At 52.3% G+C, this 24,449-nt stretch overlaps 2 protein-coding genes, 1 non-coding gene and 1 pseudogene across 28 annotated transcripts in view; 3 read left to right on the top strand and 1 right to left on the bottom strand.

Moving 5' to 3' along the window:
* PRRC2B (proline rich coiled-coil 2B) overlaps window positions 1-10,368 on the top strand; it is a 118,527-nt gene extending 108,159 nt beyond the window's left edge. For 12 of the 19 annotated variants that reach the window (XM_010341451.3, XM_074394603.1, XM_039461244.2 and 9 more), the window contains 4 exons: window positions 1,613-1,771; window positions 2,349-2,440; window positions 4,548-4,629; window positions 5,859-10,368. In XM_010341451.3, coding sequence (XP_010339753.2) covers window positions 1,613-1,771; window positions 2,349-2,440; window positions 4,548-4,629; window positions 5,859-5,993 — 468 coding nt within the window. In that variant the 3' untranslated portion in view covers window positions 5,994-10,368. The remainder of the gene's footprint in view (window positions 1-1,612; window positions 1,772-2,348; window positions 2,441-4,547; window positions 4,630-5,858) is intronic. The other 7 variants (XM_039461245.2, XM_039461249.2, XM_039461250.2 and 4 more) reach the window with 3 other exon arrangements.
* On the top strand, window positions 725-810 carry LOC120360746 (small nucleolar RNA SNORD62). The gene has a single exon (XR_005577172.1). It is a non-coding gene; the product is annotated as a small nucleolar RNA SNORD62 (small nucleolar RNA).
* On the bottom strand, window positions 9,568-10,301 carry LOC104651831 (uncharacterized; annotated as a pseudogene).
* A 2,976-nt stretch (window positions 10,369-13,344) lies between the features above and the next one.
* The window catches only part of POMT1 (protein O-mannosyltransferase 1), a 21,564-nt gene continuing 10,459 nt past the window's right edge, over window positions 13,345-24,449 (top strand). For 2 of the 8 annotated variants that reach the window (XR_012516508.1, XM_074394600.1), the window contains exons 1-11: window positions 13,528-14,073; window positions 14,802-14,953; window positions 16,389-16,495; window positions 16,681-16,731; window positions 18,255-18,401; window positions 19,625-19,736; window positions 21,061-21,126; window positions 21,217-21,310; window positions 21,569-21,724; window positions 22,642-22,772; window positions 23,350-23,445. Coding sequence is in view for 7 of the 8 variants with exons in the window: in XM_074394600.1 (XP_074250701.1) it covers window positions 14,023-14,073; window positions 14,802-14,953; window positions 16,389-16,495; window positions 16,681-16,731; window positions 18,255-18,401; window positions 19,625-19,736; window positions 21,061-21,126; window positions 21,217-21,310; window positions 21,569-21,724; window positions 22,642-22,772; window positions 23,350-23,445 (1,163 nt within the window). In the remaining variant the exon portion in view is untranslated. The other 6 variants (XM_003920879.4, XM_010341525.3, XM_074394597.1 and 3 more) reach the window with 6 other exon arrangements.

Here is a 24,449-nt window from a genome sequence, read left to right as displayed (position 1 = left end):
CCCGCCCCAGCAAGTCTCCCTCTCTTTTGTGCATCAGGTAGTCCTTACTGTCATTACACAAATGAGCTGCACTGCTGACCCCATGATCCTGCCCCCCACCCCCTATGCCCATCAAACCATGTTCTTCACCCAGTTTCCAGGCCGTCACTCCTGGCTTTTCGGCTGCTTCAGGCTGCCTCAGTCTCCTTTGCTGACCCCTCCTTCTGTAATGCTCGGCATGCGCCTGGGCCCTGCTTTGGTATCTTTCAACAGTCATGGCTCCAAATCCCTACCATCTTCTCCTTACTCCCAAATGGACATACTCAGCTCAGATCTGTCCCTGGAATTGAATCTCAAATCCAGTCAACTTTCTAGCATCTGTGCTGTGGTGTCTTGTGGCATCTCACGATCCTTCTGCTTGTCCAGTCCATGTCCTCCTTTGTTCCCTGCTCTTCCTCACCTCGCCCCTGATCCTTCAGCAGGTCTGTCGGCTCTGCCTTTAAAAGGAAGAATTCAGAATCCAGCTGTTTCTCATCCCCTCTACCACACCACACCACACCACACCAAACCATACCACACCACACTGTCCAGCTCCTGCGAGGGCTCCTACCTGGCCTCTCTGCAAGTCAGATCATACCCCAAGTCAGCACTCTAAAAATGGCAGTGTATCCCCCTCGTCTTCATCCTGCACCGTGTTGGTGCTCCAAGGAGGAGCGTGGTGCTTTGCGGCTCTGGCCACCACAAGTCTCAATGATGTAATTCCAATAGATCCTTCTGACCCTCCACTGTGGACTCAATAGCAGGGAGATGAAGAGGACAGTGACTGAGAGACCAAAAGTGGCCCAGCCCTGCCATCCTATACCCTTAAGTCTCCAGGCCCACATCCTCCTCGCCAATCTTGTTCTAGTCAGTTAGGCCTTGCAGCCACTCTCTTCTGTCATGGCATGCTTCAAAGGATTCTCACAGCCTGGAATCACGTCTTGATGCAAAACAGTAAGAGTCTTCAGTGTTGGTGCTGTACAAAGGAATGCAGAGATACATGTCCAATGCAGCTTTCATCTTTCGGGACTTGGCTTAGCCATTACTTCGACTTTCCTCACTCATCTCCTTGCCTGCCCCCACCCTGTGTGTACCCACAGATCCTGTGCTACTCTGCACCCAGAGGGTCCTGTGCTACTCTGCACCCAGAGTGTCCAGTGTGTCACACACTGCCCTGGCAGTGCCCAGGCCCGTGTTGGACAGGGCCTCCCCGGCCCATTGTATGCTTTCAGTGAGCACTTGCTGGACAAAGGCAGAAAGGGCTGAAGATAGACCCAGCCCTTTGCAGAGATGTGCATGAGACACACGTATGCTGTTAGCTCCTGTGCCTGCAGCCAGCTTAGTCTTCCCCATTTTCTCACCACCTACTCCATTCCAGCAAGAAGACAGGCCCCTGGCGTCGAACGTGTAAAATCCTGGGCGATCTCTCCCATCCCACAGTAGAAATCAGAACCTGTCCTGCTGTGTGCAGTTCTTCTTGCTTGAGTTCTTCTATAGTGAATGAATCTGAAGTACCTGTGCAGTCGCTCTTTGGTGTGTGTTTGGGGTTTCTCTGTAGCATCCGTTTCTCCTCCTGACTGTCCTTGTCGCCCAGCAGCTGACCATGCCACTGCCTCGGTACGGCTCTGGGCAGCAGCCGCTGATCCTGCCCCAGTCCATTCAGCTGCCGCCTGGGCAGAGCCTCTCTGTTGGGGCCCCCAGAAGGATTCCTCCACCCGGGTCCCAGCCGCCAGTCCTGAACACCAGCAGAGAGGTAAGGGGACCCCATCTGCCCGTGACCCTGGGGAAGGGGCCTTGCCTCACAAACCTTTTCTAGCCAGCCAAGAACCCCTGTGTGGTAGAAAGAGCCGGTGGCTTGGGTATGTGCAGGACTGCCAGGGCAGAAAGGAATGTGACTGTGTGGGGGGCCATCAAGGGGCAGGTCCTGGGGACTCTGAACGTGTCAAGGGCTGAGGGCCAGGAATCGGCATTCCTCCCCAGTTCCCCAGGGGGCCCTGCTCTGGGTGGCCATGCTTCATTGGCTCTCCCACCTCACTTTAAAAAGAATAAAATTTGTGATGGTTCCTGCTCCTAAGAAGAAGCCTTCTTTTCTGGCTTGGAGGGGAGGGGCTTGCAGATTCCTCCAGAACAGGGGTCCCAGCCCCTGGCCTGCAGACCTGTACTGGTCTGTGGAAAAATCGTCTTCCATGAAACTGGGCCCTGGTGTCAAAAACCACTGCTCTAGTCCCACGGCCCTTGCCACCTCTGCCCTGGGTATGGTTCAGTGAGTCTGGGTGGTCTACTGTCTCCAGGGCGTCGGATGACAGCGTGTTGCTGTTCCATCTCTTTAGCCCTCTCAGATGGAGATGAAAGGCTTCCACTTTGCCGACAGTAAACAGAATGTCCCTTCAGGAGGCCCCATGCCATCGCCACAGACCTACAGGTAAAGCCACTCCCTGGTGACTGTGTGCTGCATAGCTGAGCTGTTGCTAGAGCTGCAGCCCAGTGGCTCAGAAGAATCTCTGGGCCCAGGGAGAGCTGTCAGCACCCTGGTCCCTGTGTGCGCCTTGCGTCACTGTGGCGTTTCGGCACTGGATGCACTGGTGTTGCAGTTAAACATGGGAGAATGAACAATCAGGAGAGTGATTTGGGTTTTAATCATTACAGTAAGATGCTCTGGATTGGGGAGCTTTCTGGAAAGGTAGGAAAAGGAACTGCTGACATTTAGTAGGCATCAGGACTGATGTGACTTCCCATCAGATCCTAAAAACAAGACCCACTGGCCACAGGGCTGCATCCCAGCAAGGGGAGGAGCATGGCCTTTCCCGGCGTCTCTTTCCTCGGATTTGCCCTCTGACCTCTGCCAGGGGACTTTTATTACTGGGCTTGTGGGGTCATTCCTTCCACACTACAAACCAGCACCTGCTTTTTGCTTCCTTTGTATCTGTCTCCATCCCCGGTAACCATCCCAGGTCCCCTCAGCGGGATACACAGGTGGCTCTGTCGGATGCTGGCAAGAGAATCTGGTCCCACTGCTCCCTCTGTGTAGATGTGAAGGCAGCACACTCTGGCCCTGGGCTCTGAGGGTTTGTATAGTCAGTTGACCCTTGTTACATGTGGGAGATTCCTGAGACCGCTTTGTGTTTGCAAAATGAGTAAAACAGATGTGCCTGACCCATGGTACCCTGTGAGAGGTTAACACCCTTACTGCATGCGCCACGAGGTGACCCCATGAATACACAGGTACTTGCGGGCCTGAGGAGCGCTCTGCAAGCCGGGCCTCTGTGGTTGCGAGTTGCTCCGGCTGCACCCCTCTGCCCCACTGCCCTTTGCCTGTCAGGCCACCGCCTCCATCATGGCATTCCACTCTTGTTCCTCCATTTCCAGAGAAAGGGGTTTTTGTGGATTTTCCTCCCATTCCATCTTTTCTATTCTTTCTTTCACTCTCCTGGCTTCATTTATTTCTGTTTTTAGTATTTGTTTCCCTGCCATGTCTTTCACATAGACCAAAACATCAGGACTGTGTGAAAAAGATAGCTGGACAGCAACACCCACCACGGAGCGGAGCTGGGAGGAGGAAGGCGGCCGCAGGTCTGAGCACATGCTGTCCTGCCGCTGCCCTCTGGCTACAGAGCCTTCCTCAAAGAGGCAAAAACCTAGAGAACAGAAGCTCATGGGACAAGAATTGCCTGTGTCTATGTAGATGTAGGAATGGCAGCAGATTATTCTTTGGAGAATACTTAGAAAGTGGAAGCCTTAACTAGTAGCTTTGTTTCGATGGTGTTTTAGGAGGGTTGGGGAAATTGCTGTAATTGTGTAAAGCAATGTTTCCCAACGTTTTCTGGAACTAGAGCTGCTGAGATGTGCCCTGCAAAAAAAGTTTCCTTGGTCAGGTCCTCAGGGTTGTGCTGTCTCTGGGGCGGCCTGCCGGGAGAGGCAGTTGCCAGCACAGAGGCTGAGCAGGCCTGGGTGGAGAGTCCTGTTGAACTCTGTGCCCACGGCACTTAGGCTTTTTGACGGCAGAATTTTTTCCCCACATAGCCCCTAATTAACATCCCTGGGAACTAGTGGTCAGTGGAACACATTTAGAAGTATGTCGTACATTTTTGTTCCTCCACCCCCTCTTCTGAAAAGCTAAGACTAGAGCAATAACACGGTTCTGGCCGAGTGTCAGGCTTCTAGGCCTTTTGTCTGGGGCACTGCACCGTGTTGGTCCAGAGCCTGAGACGGCCAGTGTCCCTTTCTGCACAGCAGGACAGCCGTGCCCACCTGCACAGGGCCTCAGCCTCCCTCTCTTGTGGTGTGTCTCCTTGAGCTCTGTCCTGGAGGTGCCTCAGTGGTTGGTGACAGCCACTCCCTCTCCTTGCTGCGTTCTTGGCTGTCTTAGGTCTGTGGTTTTTTTGTCCCATCAAGAGGTCCACAAACTGTTCAGAGAGAGCACCTCTGGCCCAGGCCCTTCCTTCCTCGCGCCTCTTCCATGTGCTAGGCTTTGACTCCATTTCTGTGGTGACACGTTGTGTATTCTCAACCCCTGCCTTTGGTTTTTTCAGGCCTAGCTCTGCTAGCCCCAGTGGGAAGCCCTCTGGATCAGCAGTTAACATGGGCTCTGTGCAGGGACACTACGTGCAACAGGTAGAAGATGGCTTTCCAGACCCTTCAGCCCTGGACATTTAGGCCCGTCTCCAAGCGCCAAAAGAGAAGGGACTGTCCAACCTATATGAGTGCTCCTTGTCTAAAGAGAGCCATGCCCTAGCGGTTAGAGCACGGAACCAGGAGCTGGGCCACCCGTGTCCCTCCTGGCGAAGGCATTTCTCCTTTTGACGGGCGTCTGGATCCTTCCTTGTCCTGCAGAGAAGGGAGGATGCCGATTCCTCTGAGGAGGTGACGCTGGAAGGTGGACCAGCCCTGGCAGGTCGGGGCTGTGAGGCGCTCTGGGAGACTTGGTTAGGTTTGGGGGTCAGCTCTAGGAGCCCGGGGTGCACAAGTCAGTGGTGTGTCTCGTCTTTGTCTTGGCTGGGTGGGATCATAGGTGAAATTAAGTTTTCCCATTTGATAATGAAAAGTACATCTCAGTGTCTTTCCCCGCAGGCACTATTCTCTTCACTAGTCTCTAAAACGTGCTGGGGCCCAGAGCTTAGGCCCCTCAGACCTGGGTGTTTCATCAGTCACTGTGCCTGGCTGGTAGAGGTGGGAACTGATTGCTCTCATTGGTTCCCCTGGGGGTCATGAGAATTGTGTGGAATAAGCTTCTAAAGCTTTCTTCCAGAGTTCAGACTTGGGCGGGGGCAGATGGCTGCTCTGTGACTTCCCCATCCCACCCCCATGTAGAGCCACACACCAGGGGAGCCCTGACTGGGAATGGGGCCCCAGGGAAAGGTTGTAGAGTTGGAGTTGTGGCTGAATCGAGGCCAAAGATCTGGGGCGGGGGGGCAAGTCTGCCTAGAGCCCCAGCAGACAGTCGGGGCCTCCAAGACGTGCAGGGGGCACTTGGATCTACTCGAAGGGGCTTTTTGCTTGTGGGGCAGGAGGTGCACTGATTTGAAAAGGTTCTTCCAGTTGGCCTTGGGACTAGAACTGCTTCCGCCCTGGATGTGCCATCGCGGAATTCCTTGTGGAGGACTCGGTGTCTTCCTGCCTCTCCGAATCACTGCACTTGGGGCTCACAGGGAACAGGGACGGCAGTTGCGCCACTCTCCTTACTAGGAGGGGCATTTGTAAGTCTGGTCCTTCATCCAAGGGATGGATGACTTAGGGGAGCTTTCCCTGCATTCAGGAGCAGGAAGGGAGTGGTGGGAGCTATGTATCCAAACAGACGTTTCAGCATCAGGGTCACTTTGTTTTTCCCGTTCATCTGTCCAAAGGCTAAACAACGAGTGGATGAGAAACCCAGCCTGGGAGCCGTGAAGCTGCAGGAGGCCCCCTCAGCTGCCTCCCAGATGAAGCGAACTGGAGCGATCAAGCCTCGGGCTGTCAAAGTGGAGGAGAGTAAGGCCTGATGGTGCCTGGCTGCCACCTCGCCTCGCCCCACTGGGGACGGTGCCGCCACGCGGCCTCGACACAGCTGACACTCGGGAGCCTCACCAGATCCACCGTCCAAACGCCTGGCCTGGACTGAGAGACCTCCCTCCTCTCTCCACTCCCGAAAGCTCTGTCATCAACCAGCTTGCACCCGTGGATATGTGGCATTGACCCGCTTGCTTTGATTATGAAACAAAAAAGCAAATGACTCCTTCATCCCATCTCCTCCCACCGTGACCGTGGAGTGACTTGCCTCCTGTGCAGTGCAGATCCGCCCTCCCTGCTCCTCCCTGTCCTGCCGCACAGCCAGGGCGCCTTCTCAGCAGTGCTTCCAGCCCAGCAGCCCATCCCTAGGCACTGTGGTTTGGCAGCAGGGTCATTTTACTTTGAGGCTTTTTGTTTTAAAAGTAGCCAAGGTTTTTACAAAGGGCAAAGGAAAAGAAAAAGAAAACGCAAGCTCCGTCTGTATAGCTGAACTTTTCTACGTTCCTCGCCAGCCCCTCCCCTCCCTTCCATCTCCAGTGGTTTCCTTTTGCCTCTGTCCCGTTTAATTTGATACGTCACTTCAATACCTTAAGAGATGACTCTTAAGAATGCATCCCCTCCTGATTTCCCAGCTGGTTCACTTTCGAAGTTATTTGCAAAAAGAAAATGAAGGTTCTTGAGGGCATCCATTGCAAGCATTCTAGTGCCTGGCTCCCCGCCTGGGAAGCAATGGGGTGCACAGAGCAGTAGGCATGTTGGGGGTTGCATTTGGGTTCCAACTCCTGGTCTGATGAGCCCAGGGCGTTTACAGGCAGCCCATGAAGTTGATGACGGTTTTGACAAGAGAATCACACAGTGTCCCTGTCCTGGGCTCTTCGAAAGCCAGTGGATGTGCTGGGCACCAGGGACAAATCATGGAGGTGGCTGCTGGTGGCTCCCAGGTTGGCCCAGATTGGGTAAGCTAACGCACCACAGGTCCATCCCAGGCCCCGTGGGCTCTGCTTCTGAGGCTCCACACCCTGCCCCTCAGGGGTGCAGTGTTTGTCACGCACTTCTTTCCTTGAAGCCTTCTGTAACCTGTCATTTTCCTTCCTTCCTTTTCCGGAGCCTACTGCTTTCTCTGGACCCGTCTCCACCTCCCACACGGCTCATCGTGAACACCACTTGTTGATGGAGGGAGTGGACACGCATGTGGTCCCCAAGCAAGGCCACTGGGAGTTGATCCTTCTCCTTTGTTTCACTCCCAGCAGCAGACCCAGGTTGTCGGGACAGGAGGGCCTGAGCTAAGCAGCAGGCCTCAGTCTCAAGTCTTCAGACAGCTGGGCGGGGCCAGGGTGAGGCTGGGTGCAGGGCTGACCGCAGTTGAAAGGGTCTGCACAGCCTCCCGGAGGGCAGCACCTCCAGGCTGTAGGGCTGTCTCGAACCAGAGGCTTGTGTGAGCCATGGTGTGCTGGGCTTGTTTTTTACGTAAGAAGGAAATCGTCCCGGATTCTGTCATTCCAAGGAAAAGGGGAGGGGTGGGGCAGTTCACGTTTCTCAGCTGTTCTTAGGGATCACTGAGCGTCTACCTTCTCCTCCAGAGGAGGCTGGCTCAGAACACAGTGTGGAGAGGACTGGGGACACACCCGCCCAGAGGCTGCCCCCAGTGTCTCATGGGCACAGGACAGCCATTTGGGTTTGGGCTCTAAGCTATGTCTAGTGTGGAACATGGGAAGGAGCATCTTAGGAACTGTTGGAAGTTACTTCTGGGTGCTCTCCCAAGTCTAAGGAAGTGGGAGAATGGCCTCCTACGAACAGCACCAACCCCGGAGCTGCCTGGGAAGGGGCATTTTCACTGAAAGACGTTTTACTGTTAACTGTGTCTTTGAGCAGCTCCCCTCCTGCCCTCACGTTGTCTTTCGCTCTTCATCCAGAGTCTTTACTCGAGTCCCTTCCCGAGGGGCGGCCCACCTGGCAGTTCCGCTCGTTTCCTACCTGCGCTTGTCTGCTTTTCCTTCTCCCACTGCAAGCGGCTGCTTGTGGGCCTGGGGTGAGCCCTCTCTGTCCCCATGTGACCCCCTTGCCAAGCCGTTCCCTGGGTGAGCGCAGGCCTGCAGGAGCCACACATTCATCTCCACCTGGACACTTGAGCCATATGGCCAGACCCCTTCCACCTGACGCGGTGGTGTGTGTGATTTGTCGAAAGAAAAGGCCTCCTGGATGCTGTTAAAAACTCAAGATGTATCCTTCAGGTGAACCTGGCATCAGACCCACAGTAATTGCTGTTTGAGAAAAAATAAAAACAAAAAAGGTCACCTGTTCTCCAGCCCTTTTCTCTTACCCGGTATTTCCTTCCTTTCTCCTCCCTCACCCCAAATAAAAACAAAACAAAAAAACTAGAATTTATTTATATGTATTGATGTTGTAGGTCTAGGTGAAAGAAGTAAATGTTTCACTGCTCTATTTATATATCATGTCTGAATTTTGTGCAGGAAAGGCCAGGAAATTGCATGTGAAGTGCGGTGCAGTCACCACCTCTGTGTGACCCGAGCTGTAGTCTCTTTGCTGAGCTGCAGATTTTAAATGGGACTCCGCGGGCTAAGGGCAGGCCTCGGGCCTCCCAATGCCCCACCCCCTTCCTTGGTCTGATTAAATGCAGTTCTTAGTGCAGAGACGTTTTAAGGTGCAATATATCTCTTCCTTTCACGTGGTTTTAGAGCCAAGCTCAAGGTAATAGGACATAGGGTCATTTCATTTTCAAGCCCCCGTCCATCCTCAGAGCGTAGATAACATGCAGAGGTTTCTGTCAGGATACCGTGGGGCCTTGGTGGGAACAGGCGGAGACCAGCACTTCCCTTTTTTGCTGCTCAGGTGGGGAGTAGAGGGTCAGAACTCCTTCACCTTTGCCTGCTAAAGTCACCCTCCCTATGCTGGCAGCTCTGCCTTGGCCATCGGGGGTGTGGCCCATTGCTCAGCAACCAGTGACCTTGTGGTGATAACCTGTCCACCGTCCACTAGAGTGGGATGAAGTCCAGAGTGTGGGTGTACGTCTGAAATGCTCATCCACCCACTGGGGACTTCTCTGCCAGCTGCATCATTTGGTTTGGTTTTCTTAACTGTTGGCTCTCTCCCGTCTTTCTCTCTCTCTCTCTCTTTTTTTTTTTTTAAACATTTTTTAAACATTTGTTTTCAAACTTGGAATTCATAGACACTCTGGCTCTAGGTTCCTTAAGGGAAAATCAAAGGATAATTTTATTATTTCACATTTAAGAAAATCGGTTCAGTTCAAAGCTATGGTCCTTCCAGACACTTCTAGGGACCCTGGGTTACCTTGTTAAACGTTGACATCAGTGCTCTCCAGCTGTGCTGTCGCCCTCCTATCTTCTGGATCTGCCTTCAGGACGGTCAGTGATGCCTTCTGGAAGCGGGGAGCACACAGGTGCAAGGCCATGCTGTGGCCTGGTCTGCTGCGACAGTATAGCTCTGGTGGAGCTCCTCCCTGCCATTGGTTCCCCTCTGCCAAGTAGCTGCAGGCTGCCCCTCAGATCTTTATTTGTCCCTTCTCGCTTCCTGCAGAGCAGGCCTGGGTTAGAGGGTCTGTTGGAAATGGCCTTTGAAGACCAATGATACCAGGATATGTGTGCTCTGTCGTGAATGGGAATGTAGGCTTCCAGAAAGCCAGCTCTCCTCTGAAATGTGACGGACCTACACAGGAAGTCATCCAGGACAGAAGTGGCTCACTGTTGGGGATGGACACTGGCCCAGCCATGCTCCACCAGTGCCACCAGTGCCTGTTGGGCTGGGGATCTTCAGGCACATGAGACCTGCTGTTCACCAGTTCACCCCAGTTGGTGGCCTCCAGGATGGTAGTGGCACCCCCAGAGCCCCATATCCAGCATGTTCTGAAACCTCGGAGTGGAAATTCCTGCTAAGGTTCTGTGTGGACGCCTTTCTCCCATGGTCTAAAGGGGACGCTGTACTCAAGCTTTTGACCTCATGCCTTGTGTAGTAAAAAAGGATTTGGGGGTTTTTTGTTTGGTTCTTAAAGAGGGTTGCGTTTTGTTTTTGTTTCCTTTTGTTTATGTTTTGGCCTTTCCTCTTTGTCTTTTCATGTAGACCAGATATTTGAAAGGGCAGACGATGGCTAGAGGTGTAATGTGCAGCGTGTTTATACAGTATAATTTCGGGAAACTTACCTTGGATGGGGAATGGAATTGTGGATTCACCAGGCCGGTGCTGGCACACTCACCCTCGCCCTTTCCCTCCGGTTCAGTACCTATTGTTTCTCCTTTCAAATATGTGATTGTACTAGCTCTTTCCATATGAAAGAATTCTCCTTATTTAAATAAAAAAAGTTAAAAAAAAATAAAGCTGAACATGCTTTCCCAGGTTGTATGTCCCTCGTTTTTCAGTCATCTGACTGGAGAGACCTACAAATCAAAACTTCTAATTTTACAGAGTTCACAGAAATCAGGAGTGGCGCGGCCGACACACCTTAACAGAAGCTGTATGGGTAGAGAAGGGATTGGAACCCATGGTTAAGGAGCATCTTCAAAATGCAGCAGCATCAAGCGCTCTCAACTCTCTTCCCACAGATGGCATCTGGCTGTGCGCGGTGCCAGCCTGCAACCCCACCACTTGGAGTGAGAAATGGGTTGGTCACAGGAGGTAAGCATTTCATGTGGCGTGTTGTGTTGCCACTTCTAGTAGTGCTTTTGCAAGAAGTAGAGGATGACGCTGTGTTCTGGGGTGGGAAAGGAGCAGACCAGGCCTGGGGTAGCGAAGGGTAATAGTTCAGAATGGGTTGAGACAGCAGTTCTCGGTTTTGCCATTGCCTCACTGTGTGTCCTGGGGAAAGATCTTTCACCACCTGGGTCACAGTCTCCTTAACCATAAAATGTAGGTGGTAATACTATCAACTTCATGGGGTAGTGTGGATTCAAAGAGGTCACTAGTAGCTTTTGGCTTAGTGCCTAGAACCAGCTCAGAAAACTTAATTACCTCCCAAGAAATAAAATGCTGTTTCCATGAGGAACCTCAACCTCAACTTCCTTCTAAGCCTTTTGAGTATGGATGAGAGTTGGGGACCTGGGCACAGGCATCTCAGCTTCAACCAACTACACTCAGTGCCCTGATTCACTGCTCCCTAGGGACAGGTGGCTCACAGCCAGCCCCAAAGGAGGCTAGTCCTGAGGTTGAGGGCCTGCAAGATGGAGCTCTAACTCCTGAGGCACCACCACTGTCTTAGCATAGCATGCACCAAAGCTCAGCGGCCCAGCCCCACTCCCTCCTGGGGCCCAGGGAACCCTCCCTGCCCACTGTAAACATGGTTGTCTGCAGGCTCTGGGGCCACAAACCCAGGTGAGCCCCCCTCCTTCCCTCTCTGTGGGATCTTGGGTGAGTCACATAACCCCTCATGGGTAAGCCATAAAGAAGTAACCACTACGTTCGCAACTGGTGTCACCCAATGCTGTGTTGACGGACATGGAAAAAAAAAAATCTTGTAGACAGCCAAGATTATTAAGGTTATTAAACCCTTAATAGTGTAGACAAGAGCAGTGGCCGGGGGGCGGGGGGGAACCCCACAGTGTGCCCATTTGGTCTCTGTAGATTAACATACAAATAGACCAGGAGATCAAGAAGGGGTGAGGCCGAGAAGAGTGATTCATTAGCCTGGTTGCATTGCTGTCAGTTACATGCTCCGTGCCCATCCAGGCAAAATATGGGAAGGGGTGCAGTCAACCATAGGTACCATGTCAGCCCCAAAGTAGGTCTTTGGGAAGGCTCTTGGCTCTGAGCAGAGGGGGCTGGAGAGGCTGATGGATGAGGAGGAGGAGCCCTGGGAAGGGAGGAAGAAGCGTCCAGTCTTATGCCAGGGAGTGTTTGTTTGTTTGTTTTGAGACAGAGTTTCACTCTTGTTACTCAGGCTGAAGTCCAATGGCGTGATCTCGGCTCACCGTAACCTCCGTCTCCTGGGTTCAAGCAATTCTCCTGCCTCAGCCTCCTGAGTAGCTGGGATTACAGGCGTGCACCACCATGCCCAGCTAATTTTTGTATTTTTAGTAGAGACGGGGTTTCACCATGTTGACCAGGATGGTCTTGATCTCTTGACCTCGTGATCCACCCGTCTCGGCCTCCCAAAGTGCTGGGATTACAGTCGTGAGCCACCGTGCCCGGCTGTCGGGGAGTTTAAGAGAGATACCCCCACTGGAGCCTCTGGTGGTCTTGCAGCCCCCACCATGTCAGGGTTTTTTTGGGTTTTTTGTTTTGAGACAGGTGTGACCACAGCTGACTGCAGCCTTGACTTCCCTGCCCCAAGCGATCTTCCTACCTCAGCCTCCCTTGTAGCTGAGACCGTAGACAGACACCAACAGACCCGGCTAATTTTTGTATTTTTTCGTACATACCGGTTCTTGCTATGTTGCCCAGGCTCTTCTGAAACTCAAGCAGGCTCACTCGATCCTCCTGCCTCGGCTACCCAAAGTGCTGGGGTCACAGGCATCAGCCACCACGCCCGGCCCTAGGTCCCTTTTAAATGCACGTACCCTCAGCCCCTCCTCTGCTAGATGTATGTGCAAGCAGGTTCGCGGCAGCGATGTTTTTTGGTAAGAAAACTAGGGGCGTGGGGGCGTGGGACTGTGGTCCCAGCTGCTCGGGAGGCCGAGGCGGGAGGATCGCGTGGGGCAGGGAGGTCGAGGCTGCAGCAAGCTGTGGTCCTGACACCACTTCAGCCTGGACGAAAGAGCGAGACCCTGTCTCAAAAAATTAAAGCCAGGCGCCATGGCTCACGCCTGTAATCACAGCACTTTGGGAAGCCGAGACGGGCGGGTCATTTGATGTCAGGAGTTCGAGACTAGCCTGACCAACATTGAGAAACCGGTCTCTACTAGAAACACAAACTTAGCCGTGGTGGTGGCGGGCGCCTGCAATCCCAGCTACTCGGGAGGCTGAAGCAGCAAAATAGCTTGAACCCTCAAGGCGAAGGTTGCGGTAAGCCGAGATCGCGCCATTACCCTACAGCCTGGACAACAGGAGCGAAACTCCGTCTCAAAACCAAATTAATTAATTAATTAATTAATTAATTAAAAAAATCTAGGAGCAAACTGGCTCGCCGCTGTGCAGCCGCAGAATTAAGATATCCACGCCAGATGGAGTGAAAAAGCAAGGAGAAGATGGGTGGGAGCCCACTGCGTTTTTAAAAAGCTGCACGTTTGCTTAGAGTACACAAAAAACCTGGCACACAAAGCAGTAGCACCCGAGGGAGGGGAGGTCCCCCGCGTTTGACACTTGCTTCTCCCCGGGGCCCGGCGCCCTCGCCTGCTGCGCACGCGCGTCACCGCCCAGTGCGCACGCGCGCTGCTGCCCGTCGGGTCCCGCAGGCGCGGTGAATCGAAAGCCGAGAGGGCGGTGGGCGGTGCGGAGTGCCGAAGCGCCTTGCTCCCAACCGCCGGACTGAGCCGACGGTTCCGAGGCCTTGCCAGACGCGGTGCGCGGTGCGCGACTCTGCCTGGTCTCAGAGAAACGCGGGTACGTTTAGGAACACCGGGGATGAGGGCCCAGCCCGGACTCAGGGAGTCCATCAGTGCGGGACGCGAGTGAGCGGTCTGTGGACCGGCTGGGGCCAGGGGCGTCCCCGTGTTGCCGGAGCCGGGAGCGGGGTTCTGGCCCTGGCAGGTGAGGCGGCAGGGGCGGACCGAGCCCCGAAGTAAGAACTCCGCGGCACGTGCTGCACTAGGGAGGAGGGGCGTGCCCCGGGTGCAGCCTCCGGAGTTGGTGGTCGGGACAGGTGTGGCCTGTGGGGAAGAAGGGCCGGCCAGGGAGATGCAGTCTGCAAGGGGAGAGGAGGCACTTCCAGGACGGATGGTCCTCTTGGGAGGAAGGTGCTCAGGGCAGATGCAGCTCAGGGAGGGAAGAGCCAGAGCTCGTCCAGGGTAGATGGGGCCTGGGGATGTCAGCGGGGTGCCAGCGGCCAGATGCAGCTGTGTTGTGAGACAGGGACCCCAAGGCTGATGCAGCTTCAAGAGAAGCAGAGCTCAAGGGAAGATGAAGCCTGATGGAGAACTTAGGGGCTCAGGATGCAAATGCACCCTCCAGGTGAGAAGGGGGGGCTCAGTGCAAATGCACCTTCCAGGTGAGAAAGGGGGGGCTCAGAGTGCAAATGCACCCTCCAGGTGAGAAAGGGGGGCTCAGTGCAAATGCACCTTCCAGGTGAGAAAGGGGGGGCTCAGAGTGCAAATGCACCCTCCAGGTGAGAAAGGGGGGCTCAGTGCAAATGCACCTTCCAGGCGAGAAAGGGAGCACCCTTGAGGTGATGTGCCCTTGGGAGAGAAGGCACGGAGGCACTGGAGGCAGATGCATCCTTAAGGAGAGATGAGGAGGCCCTGAGGCTCGGGCGGGTTGAGGTCCCGGGGCATAAGCAGCTGAGATGGCACCCAGGAGCTGCTCAGGGTCTGGGAGCCGTGGCCACCGTGTGAGCTCCTGGTCGTTGGGGAGGGAGGGGAGGAAGCCTGGCATTCCTTAGCAGTGTTCTTGCTCCCAAGACGTCCTCAGCAGGTTTTATGGAATGCGTTGTTGAAGGGAGTGAATGTCCAGTCCTGAGATGCCTGAAGTCCCACCCGAGTTCACTGCTAGTGCCCCTCACCCCACACGTCTACCTGAACTGAGGCTCCATGAACAACTGCCTTTTTCAGCAGCCCAGCTGGGCTGTGGTTCCCTCTGTGCATCTGGGAGTTGGGCGGGGCGGGGCGGGGGTGGGGGCTTCGGATTTCTTCTGTAGCTTCCTGTGAGACCTCATTGACCACGGCGCCTCCCCTCTTTTCTAGGGCATCTGCCTGAGCCTGCTTTTCTACAAGATGTGGGGATTTTTGAAGCGCCCTTTAGTGGTGACTGCTGACATCAACTTGCACCTTGTGGCCCTGACTGGGATGGGGTTACTGAGCCGGCTGTGGCAACTCACCTACCCTCGGGCTGTGGTGTAAGCAAAATGACTGCATTCCCAGCGTGAATTGAGAATTGTGCTTTGTGACAGGAGGGGCCTTACTGAACAGCATAAATAGGAAAGTGAAATCCTGGCCTCTTCGTGATAGATGTTTTTGGCAGTGAGAGGAGAGACCAGTCTGTCCCCAGGACAGCCCCAGCAGAGTACATCTTTTAGGTCTTGCCTTCTGGGTCTGTGGAAGGTGAAATCTGGCCCATTAGATGGTTGCCAGCCTTAGATAACAGTTTTAAAGTCTGGATGGCAGAGGACTGATGGATTTGGAAGTGAGTCTTCACTGTTGACTGCACTCAGAATGTGTTTTTTTGTCATAATGGGAAGTGATTGCTGTTAGTATTGAAGGGCTGTTTATTAACTGATTCATGCATGTTCTTTTTTGTTTAACTTTTTATTATGGAAAATGTCAAACATACACAAAAGCAGGGAGACGAGTATAATGAATGCCCCCCCCACACCAGTATATTCATTACTCAGCTTCACCTCTATCAGTTCATAGCCAGCCCCCTCCCTGCAGTGAAACTCTGAAACAAATCCTAGACATGTTGTATTCATAGATAATTCAGTGTATCTGCAAAAGATGAGGATGATGATGATGATTATTATTATTATTGAGACAGAGTCTTGCTCTGCCACCTGGGCAGTAGTACAATGGTGCGATCTCAGCTCACTGTGACCTCCACCTCCTGGCTTCAAGCAATTCTCCTGCCTCAGCCTTCTGAGTAACTGGGATTACAGGTGCCTGCCACCACGCATGGCTAATTTTGCTATCTTTAGTAGGGATAGGGTACCACCATGTTGGCCAGGCTGGTCTCAAACTCCTAACCTCAGGTGATCCGCCCGCCTCAGCCGTGCTGGTATTACAAGTGTGAGCTACCTCGCCTGGCGGAGGATTCAAAAATCACATAACCACGGTTGCATTGTGATGCCTGAGAAATTGACTGCTCAGTTATCCTCACATTTCCCTGATTGAAAACATGTTATTGCAGTTGATTCCCACATTTTCCCTTCATACTTGCAACCGTTTCAATGGGTCATCAGGTCTGATCCCTAGCCACAGACGTGCTTCTGTTGGGGGCGGAGGTGGGTGGATAGGAAAGATTAGCCTCGTGTCCTGGGAGGTCTTTCAGCAGGTTGGCTCGTAGTACCCACCTAAATCAAATTTGAGGGAGAGATGGAATCTGTATGGGGCAGGCAGGCTGAGTGCCAGCTGTGCTTGGTGAATTCCCATGTCTCTGTAGGTGGATGATGCTGTATGTGTCTTAATGTTTGGGGATGGGAAACAATTGGGGCAAACGATCCACCCTTTGCTGACCACCCACCCAGAGTCATTTGGAAACACACAGACATTTATCCTCACACTTTGTTTACAGTTAAGATTCTAATTGAATACAATGTGTGGGTTTTTTTTTTCCAGTTTTGACGAAGTATATTATGGGCAGTACATCTCTTTTTACATGAAACGAATCTTCTTCTTGGACGACAGTGGACCACCATTTGGCCATATGGTGCTGGCCTTGGGAGGTAGGCGTCATCAGTTAGGAGAGTAGCCCCTGCCCGTCAGGACCCGAAACGTATTTAAACTTATCAGTGAATTTCTTAAGGGCAGAAACCAGGTCTTATTATTGATGCATCTTGTTTATTGCTTGCCACAGTACTCTAGAAACGTTTGCTGAATAGAATGGTTACTGATTAATCTTCTGTTTCAGGTTATTTAGGAGGATTCGATGGCAATTTTTTGTGGAACAGAATTGGAGCAGGTAAAAGATAATTTTCATTTCCCTTATAAATGTGCACAGGTTAGAATGGAGATATTGTGGCTTTCACAGGGATTAACAACTGTGGCTTTTTTTTTCCCTTTTATACCTAGTCCTGCAGAAACTGTGGTTTATTAATCTGAGTCCAGGAAATAATAAATGGGTTGGATGCAAGTGAAAGACTTGAAAAGTCTGGTAAAAACCTTAGCGTGTATTTATGGTCCTTATTTTATCCCTTGTTTTTGGTACATGTATTACGTAGCATCTCATTGCAATAATCTTTGTACATGTAAACTTTGTACATTGCCTCAATGTTTTTGAAAATAGGTAGGGTAGCCGGGCGCGGTGGCTCAAGCCTGTAATCCCAGCACTTTGGGAGGCCGAGGCGGGTGGATCACGAGGTCAAGAGATCGAGACCATCCTGGTCAACATGGTGAAACCCCGCCTCTACTAAAAATACAAAAAAATTAGCTGGGCATGGTGGCACGTGCCTGTAATCCCAGCTGCTCAGGAAGCTGAGGCAGGAGAATTGCCTGAGCCCAGGAGGCGGAGGTTGCGGTGAGCCGAGATCGCGCCATTGCACTCCAGCCTGGGTAACAAGAGCGAAACTCTGTCTCAAAAAAAAAAAAAAAAAGAAAATAGGTAGGGTAAATGTACAAGTAAAATGGTAATTTTTGAATCCTTAGTCACTCTTCCTTTACCTCCTGAGATCAGGTTCTGTGCCTGTGCAAAGCTAATTTCAAAGCCTTCACCCATAGTTTACCCACTCCGCCGCTGATACGGTTTCCAGTTTTTTTTTTTTTTTTGAGACGGAGTTTCGCTCTTGTTACCCAGGCTGGAGTGCAATGGCGCGATCTCGGCTCACCGCATCCTCCGCCTCCTGGGTTCAAGCAATTCTCCTGCCTCAGCCTCCTGAGGAGCTGGGATTACAGGCATGCGCCACCATGCCCAGCTAAGTTTTGTATTTTTAGTAGAGACGGGGTTTCACTATGCTGACCAGGATGGTCTCGATTTCTTGACCTTGTGATCCACCCGCCTCGGCCTCCCAAAGTGCTGGGATTACAGGCTTGAGCCACCGCGCCTGGCAGTTTCCAGTTTTACAAACGTGCATTTTAGAGTCTGTGAACATGATGGTGTTATGTGAAAACACACCTGCAGGCCAGGCGCGGTGGCTTATGCTTGTAATCCCTGTGCTTTGGGCGGCTGAGGCTGGCAGATCACAAGGTCAGGAGTTCAAGATCAGCCTGGCCAACATAGTGAAACCCCATCTCTACCAAAAAAATACAAAAAATTAGCCAGGCGTGGTGGTGCGTGCCTATGATCCTAGCTACTCGGGAGGCTGAGGTGGGAGAATCGCTTGAACCTGGGAGGCGGAGGTTGCAGCCGGCTGAGATCATGCCACTGCACACCAGCCCAGGCAACAGTGTGAGATTCCGTCTAAAAAAATAAAAAACAAACACACCTGCAGCACATGGAGATGGTGTGTGCACGGTACAGTCAGCTCAACAGTGTGGTTGCTTTTCCAGAATACACTAGCAATGTGCCTGTGTGGTCTCTGCGCCTGCTACCGGCCCTCGCTGGGGCCTTGTCGGTCCCCATGGCCTACCAGATAGTGTTGGAGCTTCGCTTTTCTCATTGTGCCGCCGTGGGAGCTGCTCTGTTGATGCTTATCGGTAAGACTGGGCCCCCACCTGCTCTTGCTGTCATGCAGGGAAGAACCGAGCCTTTGGCCCAGAAGATCACGTGGGCTTAGTGGGCAGGCTGCCCTGGAAAGTGCGTCTGGTTCATCCAGATTTGATGCTGCGAGGCTGACCCTGTGGCTGTGGGATTGCTGAACTGTGGGATCAGACTGTTATCAGCAGTGGGACTATGGCAGTAGAAAACTGCCCAGATGATGCTGCAAAGTCCATGCACATGTGGGCACTTCCATCTCCATGCAAGCCTGTGACCAAATGACAACTTCCCCTCGTTCCACCACCTCCCAGGCCTTGGCCAGTAGAGATGGACTCCTGAGTCAGTGGGTCCTCTTCAGAGAGGGTCTTCCAGCTCATGTTTATGAGCAGATGAAATTAAATCAGATGAAAAATTAGATTAGGCTGGGTGAGGTGACTCGCACCTATAATCCCACAACGCTGGGAGACTGAGGCAGGTGGGTCCCTTGAGCCCATGAGTTTGAGACCAGCCTAGGCAAGATAGTGAGACTGTGTCTCTACAAAAAATTTAAAAAGGGCCAGGTGCAGTGGCTCATTCATGTAATCCCAGCACTTTGGGAGGCCCAGGTGGGCAGATCACGAGGTCGGGAGTTTAAGACCTGACCAACATGGTTTAAGCCTGACCAACATGGGGAAACCCTGGCTCTACTAAAAATACAGAAAATTAGCCGGGCCTGGTGGCAGGTGCCTGTAATCCCAGCTAGTTAGGAGGCTGAAGCAGGAGAATCACTTGAACGCGGGAGGTGGAGGTTGCAGTGAGCTGAGACTGCACCACTGCACTCCAGCATGGACAACAGAGCGAGACACCATCTCAAAAAATAAAACAATAAAAATTTTAAAAATTAGCCAGGTGTGGTGGCATGAGCCTGTAGTCCCAGCTACTCAGGAGCCTGAGGCAGGAGGATCCCTTGAGCCCAGGTGGTCAACACTGTATTGAGCCATGATCGTGCCACTGCACTCCAGCCTGGGAAACAAAGCAAGACCCTGAGTCAAAAAAAAAAAAAACCACAGGAGAAAAAGAGATGTGTATTAGGTGATGACTGTGTACGGCTCTTTTTCACATTCACAGCAGCCTTACACAGCCGTATTACTTCTGAAGTCTGCCTTTTTCCGTAAATGTTTTTCATCTTTAGACATTTGCCCTTGCTACCTTAAAACTGACACGTATTTCCTCTTTGTAACAGAGAATGCTCTCATCACTCAGTCAAGGCTAATGCTTTTGGAATCAGTGTTGATATTTTTTAACCTATTGGCCGTGTTGTCCTACCTGAAGTTCTTCAACTGCCAAAAGCTAAGGTATGGAAAATGGGGTATCTATCTTCCTTGTCAGTGAGAACAGAGAATCTGGGTGGTTTGTTGACCTGAGGTGGTCTGGTACCTTTTCAATTTGAGGAGTTGCTTGCTTAATATCTTTTTTTTTTTTTTTTTTTTTTGAGACAGAGTCTCTGTCACCCAGGCTGGAGTGCAATGGTGTAATCTCAGCTCACTGCAACCTCCAATTCCCAGGTTCAATTGATTGTCCAGCCTTAGCCTCCCGAGTAGCTGGGATTATAGGCATGCGCCACCGTGCCTGGCTAATTTTTGTATTTTAGTAGAGACTGGGTTTCACCATATTGGCCAGGCTAGTCTCGGGCTCCTGACAACAGGTGATCCACCTGCCTCGGCTTCCCAAAGTGCTGGGATTACAGGTGTGAACCTCTGCGCCAAGCACTAAATATCTTTTGGTCCCCTAGTTTTTTGGGGGTTGGGCCCTGACTTGTGACTTCATAAATACATCCTCATTTTTCTTTTTTTTTTTTTTTTTGGAGACGGAGTTTTGCTCTTGTTACCCAGGCTGAAGTGCAATGGTGTGATCTCGGCTCATCGAAACCTCCGCCTCCTGGGTTCAGGCAATTCTCCTGCCTCAGCCTCCCGAGTAGCTGGGATTACAGGATTACAGGCGTGCACCACCATGCCCAGCTGATTTTTTGTATTTTTAGTAGAGACGGGGTTTCACCGTGTTGACCAGGATGGTCTCGATCTCTTGACCTTGTGATCCACCCGCCTTGGCCTCCCAAAGTGCTGGGATTACAGGCGTGAGCCACCGCCTATAATTTAAACCAGCTGGACAAAATTTTTTGAGCAAAAAGAAAAATCCTCCTGGGACAGATACTTTGGGAGATGGGAATTCTTTCTTATTGCACCTGGGGCTCAGCACGGCCAGCCGACCCAGAAAGATTTCTCTGAGGAATGTGGAGCTTCTCTAGCCTTTTGCTAATAGTGTTGGCTGAGTGCGGTGGCTCACGCCTGTAATCCCAGCACTTTGGGAGGCTGAGACAGGCAGATCACAAGGTCAGGAAATTGAGACCATCCTGGCTAACACTGTGAAACCCCATCTCTACTAAAAAACCCAAAAAATTGGCCAGGTGTGGTGGCATGTGCCTATAATCCCAGCTAGTCAGGAGGCTGAGGCAGGAGAATCACTTGAACCTGGAAGGCAGAGGTTGCAGTGAGCCAAGATCATGCCATTGCACTCCAGCCTGGGTGACAGAGCAAGACTCCGTCTCAAAAAAACAAAACAAAACAAAACAAAACAGTGTCTGAATGATTCCTATCTCCATCTGCTCTGTTTTTATTCCAGCCCTTTTTCTCTGAGCTGGTGGTTCTGGCTAACACTGACAGGGGTTGCTTGTTCCTGTGCAGTGGGGTGAGTTTGAGCCTCTGGTCGTGGGTGGTGTCCTCTTCCTCCTCGTGTTTCCTGTCTCATGTTAACTCCATCGCAATCATGTCTTTGCAGCGTCAAGTACATGGGTGTGTTCACGTACCTGCTCATGCTGGTTGTCGCAGCCGTCCATGCCTGGCATCTGATTGGAGACCAGACTTTGTCCAATGTAGGTGCTGATGTGGAGTGCTGCGTTAGGCCGGCCTATGTGGGGCAGATGGGGATGGTGCAGTGGGTACTTGTGAAAAGACTCAATTCCCCCATGCTTCAGAAGCAGGCAAGCCTGGGCAGCCTCGCCTGTCAGCTTCTGCAGGTGCCTCTGTACGGGAGGCTGGAGTTTCTGTCACTTTTTCTAAGCTCACAGTGTCTGGAGGAGAGTGCACCTTTCCATGTAGTAGAACATGACTTTTCTGTGAATCTCTGGCAGGTCCGTGTGTTCTGTCACTTGCTCGCACGAGCAGTGGCTTTGCTGGTCATCCCGGCCGTCCTGTACTTACTGTTTTTCTACATCCACTTGATTGTGCTCTTCCGCTCTGGGCCCCATGACCAAATCATGTCCAGCGCCTTCCAGGCCAGCTTAGAGGTGAGCAGTGGGCGTCGTGGCCACTTGAGAAGGAAGATGATAGTGGGCCCAGAGTTTTCTTATGAACGCATCCAGTGCACATTAGCACTTGAATCAAGAAATGAGGAATCCACGTCAGTGTTTCTTTTCTTTTTTTTTTTTTAGCGGGGGCGGGGGTGGCGGGTGGCAGCAGAGTCTTTCTCTGTCACCCAAACTCTGCCTCCTGGAGTCAAGCAAGCCTCCTGCCTCAGTGTCCCAAGTAGCTGGGATTACAAGCGCCTGCAACCACACCCAACTAATTTTTTGTATTTTTAGTAAAGATGGTGTTTCACCATGTTGGCCAGACTGGTCTGCATCTCCTGACCTCAAGTGATCCACCTGCCTCAGCCTCCCAAAGTGAGCCACTGCGCCTGGCACCTGGGAGCATTTTAAAGTCAAGTCCTACAAACCCTGAGCAGTTTCACCTGCCTTAAGGGCCACATTCAACTGTGACCTTCCTTCCTGTGAACCTCGCAGCAGTGCTGGAAGGTATCAGTGGAGGCCGTCAGGGCTGTGGTTCCTGAAGTCAGCCAGGCCTGCCGACGGCCAGTGCTGTAGTGCTGTGTGTTTCAGAGAGTTGTTAGGCTCCCCCTGGTCTTGTTTCTCATCTCTTAGACAGACATCATCATGGCTGCACCTCACAGGATGCTTGTGAGAACTGAATAGGGTGCACATGGAAGGCTGAACTGAGTGCTTGGCCCAGAGGCAGCATTTGATCAGACTTGGCGCTAATTATGGTTCTATAATGTAACGTGACATGATTAAATGGTAGTTCATTACCACTATTAGAAGAATGGCCACTACCATGAACATCAAGGGAGGAGTGGCCATCGGGAAGCCTGGCTTAGGGTCATTATTTTTTCTGTCTCTCACTCACCAACCTTCTGCTTCTGTCTCAGGGAGGACTAGCTCGGATCACCCAGGGCCAGCCGCTGGAGGTGGCCTTCGGGTCCCAGGTCACTCTGAGGAGCGTCTTTGGCAAGCCTGTGCCATGCTGGCTTCACTCCCACCAGAACACCTACCCCATGATGTAAGAAAAGTGACTGTTTTACTCTGAAGATGATTAAAGGCTTTATTTGCTCACAGATTTCTTATGTTAGCAACTTTCCATTTCTTTGAGGAAGTTTGTTTACAGGACAGAAGGAAGTTGAGCTGCCCAGGTCCCATTGTCAGTGAGCTTCGTGGTTCCCGGGTGTTGCTGGGAACCACGAGGGGACTTGGCATGTGGCAGGGCTCAGGGTGGACCCCAGCTCTGTGGCTGTGGCTGATCTCCACGCTGCCTGCCTAAATCATCTGATTTCAGCTCCTTGTGGTGTCTTTATTTTCCCTGAAATCCCTTGCGTAGTGTTTGTTGAAATCTGCTTCCCTTTGTAGAAACTTGAGGAGAAAGACCTGTGGGCTTGATCGATGACCCACTTCCAGATACGTTTCTTTTCCTTTCTTTTCTTTTTTTCACAAATAGAGATGGGGTCTCACTATGTTGCCCAGGCTGGTCTCAAACTCCTGGGCTCAAACAATTCTCCCGCCCCAGCCTCCCAAAGTGTTGTGATTACAGGCGTGAGCCACCGCGCCCGGGCCAGACACATCTCTTTGTTGACTTCACACAGATATGAGAACGGCCGAGGCAGCTCCCACCAGCAGCAGGTGACCTGTTACCCCTTCAAAGACGTCAATAACTGGTGGATTGTAAAGGATCCCAGGAGGTGAGTGCAGGTCCACGACTCCAGAGCGCAGAGCTCACCTGCTGGCCTGGCTGGCGACACCCTGGGACACCGTCCTGGACCCCCTTCTTTCCCTCCCTCACCGACTCCAGTCACCATCATGGCCTTGAATGCCAGCTCAGTGCTAAGTCTAGGGTCAGGGGAGTAGATCATTAGACCCTGGGTGGGCAGCCTGTTGAGTAGGTGCTCAGAGGAGGTTCCGGGTGAGCCTCAATGCCTCTCCCACTGCCCCCTCCCTTCCTGAAAAAAAAAAACAAACCCCTACTGCAAAAGTGGCATCATTGCACAGACCCTTGCTCTCACTCCCACATCCAGTCCTGTGGATTCTGCCCCCAAACAAGGTTTCCAGCTGTCCTGGTCACCATCTCCCGATGGCGTCCTCCCATTGCTGCCTGCCCAACTCCAGCACCTGTGGCCCGAGTGGGCTTTTTTGTCCTTATTTTTGGAGACAGAGTCTAGCTCTGTTCACCCAGGCTGGAGTGCAGTGGCGTGACCTTGGGTCACTGCAACTCCTGCCTCCCAGTTCAAGCGATTGTCCTGCCTCAGCCTCCTGAGTTGCTGGGACTGCAGGAGCACCACCACGCCCAGGAAATTTTTGTATTTTTAGTAGAGACGGGTTTCACCATGTTGGCCAGCTGGTTTTAAAGTCCCGACCTCAGGTGATCTGCCCTCCTCAGCCTCCCACAGTGCTGGAATTGCAGGCATGAGCCACCGCCTGGCCCCCTCATACACTTTGACTGGTGGAATGGCCTTCAGGATTCCTTGGTGGTCCTGGTACATTTGTCACTGTGGTGTTTGTGGAGAAATTCAGAGCAATGCAGGTGTGATGACTGCGGGTGGAATCGCATTTGGAAAGTGACCTTTGGTTTCAGAAAGAGCTCGATCAGTCTGTGCTTCGGTTTCCTGTGTTCCCCTTGTGTGGGGCACTCAGGTTGGGAGGCAGCCTCGGCCACGAGAATTCAGAGCTCGTGCCCCTCTAGTGCAGA

The sequence above is a fragment of the Saimiri boliviensis genome, chromosome 2 (genome assembly GCF_048565385.1).
Source record: "Saimiri boliviensis isolate mSaiBol1 chromosome 2, mSaiBol1.pri, whole genome shotgun sequence".
NCBI lineage: Eukaryota > Metazoa > Chordata > Mammalia > Primates > Cebidae > Saimiri > Saimiri boliviensis.
This window is presented reverse-complemented; position numbering and strand designations above follow the sequence as displayed.